Source organism: Dreissena polymorpha, chromosome 11, assembly GCF_020536995.1.
Source record: "Dreissena polymorpha isolate Duluth1 chromosome 11, UMN_Dpol_1.0, whole genome shotgun sequence".
In the NCBI taxonomy this organism is placed as follows: Eukaryota; Metazoa; Mollusca; class Bivalvia; order Myida; family Dreissenidae; genus Dreissena; species Dreissena polymorpha.
In genome coordinates, this window is record NC_068365.1 from 50,536,747 (window position 1) to 50,544,246 (window position 7,500).

The 7,500-nt window shown below is 33.0% G+C and overlaps 1 protein-coding gene across 1 annotated transcript in view; it reads left to right on the plus strand.

Annotated features, from left to right (window-relative positions):
* Nucleotides 1–5,029: 5,029 nt before the first annotated feature.
* The window catches only part of LOC127851316 (organic cation transporter protein-like), a 6,513-nt gene continuing 4,042 nt past the window's right edge, over nucleotides 5,030–7,500 (plus strand). The window contains exons 1-4 of the mRNA XM_052385021.1: nucleotides 5,030–5,262; nucleotides 5,741–5,960; nucleotides 6,561–6,664; nucleotides 7,071–7,225. Of these exons, the coding sequence (XP_052240981.1) occupies nucleotides 5,120–5,262; nucleotides 5,741–5,960; nucleotides 6,561–6,664; nucleotides 7,071–7,225 (622 nt within the window). The 5' untranslated portion in view covers nucleotides 5,030–5,119. The remainder of the gene's footprint in view (nucleotides 5,263–5,740; nucleotides 5,961–6,560; nucleotides 6,665–7,070; nucleotides 7,226–7,500) is intronic.

The following is a 7,500-nucleotide window of genomic DNA, read 5'->3' on the forward strand; positions in this document are numbered from 1 at the left end:
TACTGCAACAACTGCTGCTTCTACTACTACTACTACTACTACTACTACTACTACTACTACTACTACTACTACTACTAATACTACTACTACAACTACTACTACTACTACTACTACTACTACTTCTACTTCTACTGCTACTACTACTACTACTTCTACTACTACTACTTCTAGTACTACTTCTACTTATACTTCTTCTACTTCCACAACAACTACTACTACTAGTACTACTACTTTTAAAAATCATCATCATCATCATTTTGAACATTCACATGTATATAGAAGGCGATCACGCTCTTTAATTAACGCAAGAATATCAGACATAAGCCATGGTTCTGTCCTTTGTTTGGACCTTACACTTTTTATTAGAGCCACTGAGTCTAAAACTTTATGGAAAATATTTCTAAAGTTATCCCAGGAAAACTCCACAGTACTGGCAGTAACAATACTACCCCACGTGGTTTCCTGTAATAACTTCAGATAACTTTCTTTACTGTAAGACCTTATTGTGGTTGTATTACTGACATTAAATTAACCATTAACAGTCTTACGAGTAAAGAAAATTGCTAAGTGAGCACTAACCCCAAAAGGAAGTGTCCCTGACTGAAAAATCTTATTTTGATGGCTACATATAATAAGGTCAATAATAGAAGATGACATGGGTGTTATCTTAGAAGGCTCTGTAATTATTTGTTTCAAGTCGAGTAAACGTAGAATGTCCTCAAACTTTTTAAATAGAAAGGATCTTTTCTGTTTGCAACATCTATTAATGTCTCAAAGCAAATACCCTTCTATGTCTGTCCTAATTTTAGACAAAACCTCTTCAAGTTGCTCCGAGAAATTATTTTGATTTGGAGGCCTGTAGCATGCTGCAACTAAAATTAGTTTTGTTTTAGGTAAGTATAGTTCTATCCAACACACTTAGATTATCATTTTGTAAATCAGCCAACTCACTCTGAATATAAATGCATACCCCACCCCCATGTCTATCTCTATCTCTGCGTATAATATTTAAACCATCTGGATCAAAGAAACTTCAGAGTTTGTAATTGAGCTGTCAAGCCATATTTCTGATATGGAAAGAATTTAAACTTTTGTATTATAAACACAATTTTGAATGTCGGAGTGTTTGTGTAATAGAGAACGCACATTTAAATGTACAAAATGAATACCTCGCTTTTTTAAACAGTCATTATAAGTTGAGTTAAAGTCATAAATTATTAAAATTCTTATTTTCATAAAAAGGATCATCTACAATTTGATAAAATGGTAAGCATTGAAAGGTACATAAATTACACGAAAATTTGAAATGTTTCTGTTCTGTTACATTTATTTTTTTTGTTCACACAATAAATAAATCGTCATCCTCATCATCCTCATCATCCTCATCATCATCATCATCATCATCACCATCATCATCATCATCATCATCAGTATATGTTTATATCCGTTAATTTAATTTTGAATTGTTGATACAGCAACCGCACGAAAGATTTTCACGTCATTCGTTGTTCTTTTAAAAAAAGGGACATTTGGTAAAGTTTTAACCCATTTATGCCTAGCGTCTTGAAAAAAGACCTTGGCGTCTCATCTGTGTCTGCGCTGTTTGCTTAAAGGAATTTCTGTGAGAAATAGTCTAAATATAGAAATAAGTATACAAGACATCCATAATTTTGGAAATAAATTGATCCAGTAATAGAAGGATGGGAAAGTCCACTAGGCATAAATGGGAGGACTGAGGAGAAAAAGCAATTCGTTCAAATTAATGTTCATTGTTTTCATGATCGAACCACAATGGCTCTCTCCATCGGCCTTTTATTGTCCCTCCATATCGACAGGAAACAGTCCGGACTGTTAAAAAACAACAACGAGAATACCAGGCTTATTTTCGCATGACCTGAAAGGTTTTGTTGCTTTTATCTTACTGAAAGCGAGTACAATACCCTTATAGTTTTGTGTCACTTATCTTAATAGCTATCCAATATGTTCGTTACTACACAATGTATTCATTAGGAACAATTTCTTTAATGTGCTAATATTTTGAACATACAAACGAATTGGTTATTTCATAACTACAGAGCTGGGTATTGTTTAAAATCGCCATATTTTGTAAATCATTTTGGCAGGTACAAAAAGCGGCAAACTTGGTTATTCAATAGTTCAGCTAATGTTTGACATTGAACCGTATGCTTCCATTAGAGATACAGTGATTTAAACTAATGCGTTCATTGGTATCATGTATACCAACTAAAACAGTATTTCTCGTATGTTATTATTATGATAAAAGATAAATCAACATCCCGGATAACTGCTTTTAGGGGCATTGTGATATTTTACCTTAAGTGTGTACTTTTACAATTTATGTATGGTGACTGGTATTTTACGCAACACGCCGTCAGCTTATGGTTGTAATTTGTTTATAATGTTTTCCCGTAATACGTACACAGCTTCCAATTTACAAACAACTTCTTGTTTTGTTCAGTTTGGTATATCAACTAAGAAGCGCCGTTGTTAATATGTATGTTTTTTTAATGTATATTTTTTCAAGATTATGTAACAAATGTAAAACATTAACATCTTATGATCAAAGTCAGTCATCATATAAACTTTGGAATTATGGGTACTTTTATAGTAAGAATTATTTTATAAATGTGCATAAAACATTCTTCCATTTCTTTCTGCGGTAAAGCATTTTAAAGAAGTCCATTCGCATTATTAACCGCTGTTGCATATATATTAAATAATGTGCAAAGTTCTCATAGATAAACACATGTAGTATATGTTTACTAAATATTTTAAAATATTTGAATTCAATCCGCGCGCAAGCCGAAAGTACTTGCAATATCTTAACAGTGTCTCTATGTTTCTATTGCAACTTTTATTTAAAAGAATGATTTTTATTCGATTCACCACGTTGATGAACATCCTATTAGCAGTCTTCTTTACAAATATGTTAAATAACAATATGCTTAATTGGTTCTTTTAAGCAGGACGATTGTATTCGGTTTTACTCGATATTTCACAGATATAATGGTTCGATGACACACCCAGCAAACTTGGAGCATGAAGATTCAAAACACATAATCCGAAACACTGAGGCTCCCCTCTAAACGTCCGTAAGAGAAAACGTACTCGGATGTACCAGAGATTAATATTGAGAACTTCAAAAGCTTTTACCCTGATTTATGTCTTACTGGGGATTAATATCTAGAGCTTAAATAACATGTTTTAACAGATTACGTTTATGCCAGAACGTCAGAAGCCTTTCTTAGCGTGGCGACGGATAAGTTATTGTGCAATATTTAACTCTTAAATTTGGGGTTACATGAATACTAAAAGCACACTACGTGAATTTTGTAAATTTACTAAATGATGATGATGATGATGATGATGATGATGATGTAATGATGATGATGATGATGATGATGATGATGATGATGATGATGATGATGATGATGATGATGATGATGATGATGATGATGATGATGATGATGATGATGATGATGATGATGATGATGATGATGATGATGATGATGATGATGCTGATGATAATGATGATGATGATGATAATGAAGACGACGACGACGACGTTGACGTTTACGATGACGATGACGGTGATGATGATGATGATGATGATGATGATGATGATGATGATGATGATGATGATGATGATGATGATGATGATGATGATGATGATGATGATGATGATGATGATGATGATGACGATGACGATGACGATGAAGATGACGATGATGATGATGATGATGATGATGATGATGACGATGATAACTATTGTTTTGTTAATTAAGTTTATTCTGAACTCTTAATTTGAACAGTCATGTCTAAAATGTGTAGAACGTATATAATATGCTATCAAAATTGAAACAGTGTAAATGTAATAAAAGAAAATAATGAATGTCGGTATAGTCGTGATTTGGTCATAGACTGATGATTTAGACAAAGGATATTTTATCTGAGCTACAATGTTCCTTTATAAGATGTGTCTGAAGTAGTAAAGATTCAATATCGCATACCAATGTAGCTTGTCTTAATGTTTATACTTAAAAACCTTGGTCCCTAAGATAACCTAAATTACGCTATTTTTGATAAACGCGCATTTTAAAGCTGTTCTTTCATATACATTTAACGGGTTTCACAATTAATGCGGGTATCACAGTTAATGCCATACCACATGTATTTTAATATTGCAAAACAAAAACATAAAAGCCGGCCCATTATTTATTATAAAAACAAATATTTGCGTTTAGGTGTAATAACAGGCAAATATTTATATACGTGTTTTGGGGAAAGTGTACGAATTTGACACGAATTACCCAACGGCTGTGTGCAGATTTTATATAAATTTTGCATAATCAGTGAGCCAAAAGAAATACATGTATTAACACACGGAATAATGCGAATTTTACATTCAATTACTAACATCAATATATATTATTATATGTTAACAAACGGGTATTTGGTGATGTAACATACCATGCGCAGCATCGCTGGGCTAAAAATGTATGTACACATATGTGTTCATGGATTGTTTTAATATGTTTCCTAACATCACTTAAGCGTAAGAGCAGCATTTTTATATCATCTGTTATGTTTGGAAAAAAAACACCGCGAAATGCATTTTGAATTAATTGGTTGAAAAGCGAGATAAATAAGAGGAAGCAAATTTACAAAAATAAAGTCCATTACAACAACAACGACAGCTTGTTACGCTTATTATAAAAACATGATAAACAACTAAATACAATTTATTGATTACAAAATCTTGTTTTGTTCTTCCTTCACAGCGAATAACGCAGAGCCTACTTTGATGCACAAGATTTATTTGGGTTCTAATAACATCTACAAGCATGTGTCTTCCAATATGAGTTCATATATAAAAGAGTAGGTTGATCATGTAAAGTCTAATTTATAATATATTTATTGCTCAAAAAATAATGCTTAACAATTTAATTGTTTCTATCTCAGTTGCAGATGTTTAGCACTGTTAAGCGCAAACCACTTTAATATGTGCGAGTTATGTACATACCCGCTTTAAACTAGTTCACGCAACGTATGTAAACGAATTGTTATTTTGTCTTAAACGTTAGTCGCTTTCAGAAAGATGAATTTTGACGATATTTTGAAGGACATAGGGGAGTTTGGCCCCCTTCAGAAGCGCATATACTTTCTCCTATGTCTACCGAGTCTAATTGTTTCCGCACATCTGGTCGTACAAGTGTTTCTGCTTGGAGTACCCGCTCATCGGTATGTTTTATTGTATTGAGGGACGCAAATTAGTGATAGTGTCATCGTAAATATACTGGTTATTATATTAATAACAAATGTACTGGAATATATTGTTACAATTTTGCGTATTTTTAAATCATCAGCCATTGATATATATGTTCTTAATGTTGGCCGACTAAATTATCTTGAACCCAGATCCAGCTTTAGCGATTTCTTATGGATGACAGCCACAGTATACTGCACTGATTGAGATTTTGCAAGCTATCTATTCATTATGATTTTGTTTTAAAGCAGCATATTTAAGTCCGATCTTTTTATCGTATTATCTACTTATCGTATATGAATACAAAATAATGCTTTGCATGATATAGTAAACCGTGTTATTTATTGTATGTTAAATAGTAGTAGTCTTTGAAGCCACACAATACACTCAATTGTATAGTTTAGCGCGGTACCTTTCAAATAATTTAAATCCATGCCGAATATCATGTTGTAGATGCAAAATTCCCGTGTTGCCGAATGACACTTACGCCGTTCAAAGCGAAGGTCACGCGGACCTTATTGCAGCATGGGTACCTCCGCCAAGCATTGCTAAAAAGGCATATGATGAATGTTCGCTTTACGTGAATGGGAATGAAGATATATCTAACGCGACGTACACATGCGCTGAATGGGTCTACGATAATGCAGTCTACACGAATACTTTTGCTAAAAAGGTAACTGTAAAGTGCATTGAGGATGCCGTAAATGTAACATATCAATGTTACCACTACACATGCATTAACATGAGGGCTTTATTTAGTAATTGGTCTATTTAACTGTAATGTGTTTAATGGAAACGCACATTTCTTTAATTTAAGTTATTTATTGTTTTTTGTTGCATTAAGCCACACCATTTTATAAAAAAAGTCGGCCAATTTATATTTCTGATAAACGTTTTACTGTTTTCGTCATCAGGATAATTTATTGTATAATAAACGTTTTTTTGATGTGACTTTTTTGTTACAATTTTTGCCTACAATGTATAGTCGTACATACGTATTCCAAACATGTATAACACCTACAGTGGTTGAACCTTAACAGTTCGTTTAATAAGATATGACGTATGGCATTGTATTACAACATGTTTGTTAAGAAGAACATATCATTAAAATTAATTGGACTAGAAAATAAAATAACCGACGACACGAATACGTGTACATGTTCATGAATGTTTACATTTCTAATTCATATTATCCAACATCCAAACAAAAATAATAAATCTTGACGTATCCTTGACAACCGATAACCATTGACATCGCATTTTTGTTTTGCAGCTTAACCTCGTATGCGGCGACGCCATTAAAATTGCAAACGCGCAGACGGTGTTCTTCTTTGGTGTCTTGACCGGTTCTATATTCTTTGGGCAGCTGTCGGATATGTAGGTTTCAGTTGTGTGTCTATTTAAGTTAGATACAAGAATTAAGTTAAAAATACAAACAGTAATTGAATGTTTGAAATTTAAAATAGATTTACTTTAAGGTCTGGCTTTTAAGATAAGAAACAAGACATTCCTAAATATGGTATTGCTTGTCGATGTAATATAATTACAGTACCCAGTTATCATTTACGTCTATATTGCATTTTTACTAAAATATAGATTTATTCGTTTTTATATATTATTCAACATCAATTCAAGACAAACAAAACAGCGGTAAACGTGTGATTCAATGCATATAACATATATTCCTTTTAGAACATGTTTTCAATATCAAATGATTAGACCTCGCTTTATGATGTGACAGTTTCGGGAAATTTAAGCATATTAAAAAAACATCTTGTTGAAGTATCGGTCGACGTAAAGTGTTCTATCTTGCCCTTCTTCTGGAGCTGGCTACATCGCTGGGCCTACTAGGAATGACTGAATACGCGGGGTTCTGTGTGCTCATGTTCCTTTTGGGTAGCGCGACTCTTGGAGTCTACATGACGTCATATGTCATTGGTAGGTATTATGTTAATGAAATTTACTTATACTATTATTATATTGTATTAAGTTGAACATGTTGTTCCTTTTGTATTGTTTATGCCATATATCCGCATAGAAAGGGTCGTTGTTAACAAGGTTTCCATTTGCTATTCTTACTTTGAGCTACTGAGTGTGTGTCCTCTTAGTTTTGCAGTGCTTAGTTTAGCTATATAGTATAAAACGAAGCTTCCAGGAAGTGCATTTGTATTACACAATCATCCTTAATGCGTCTAGATGAATTCTGCTCATTA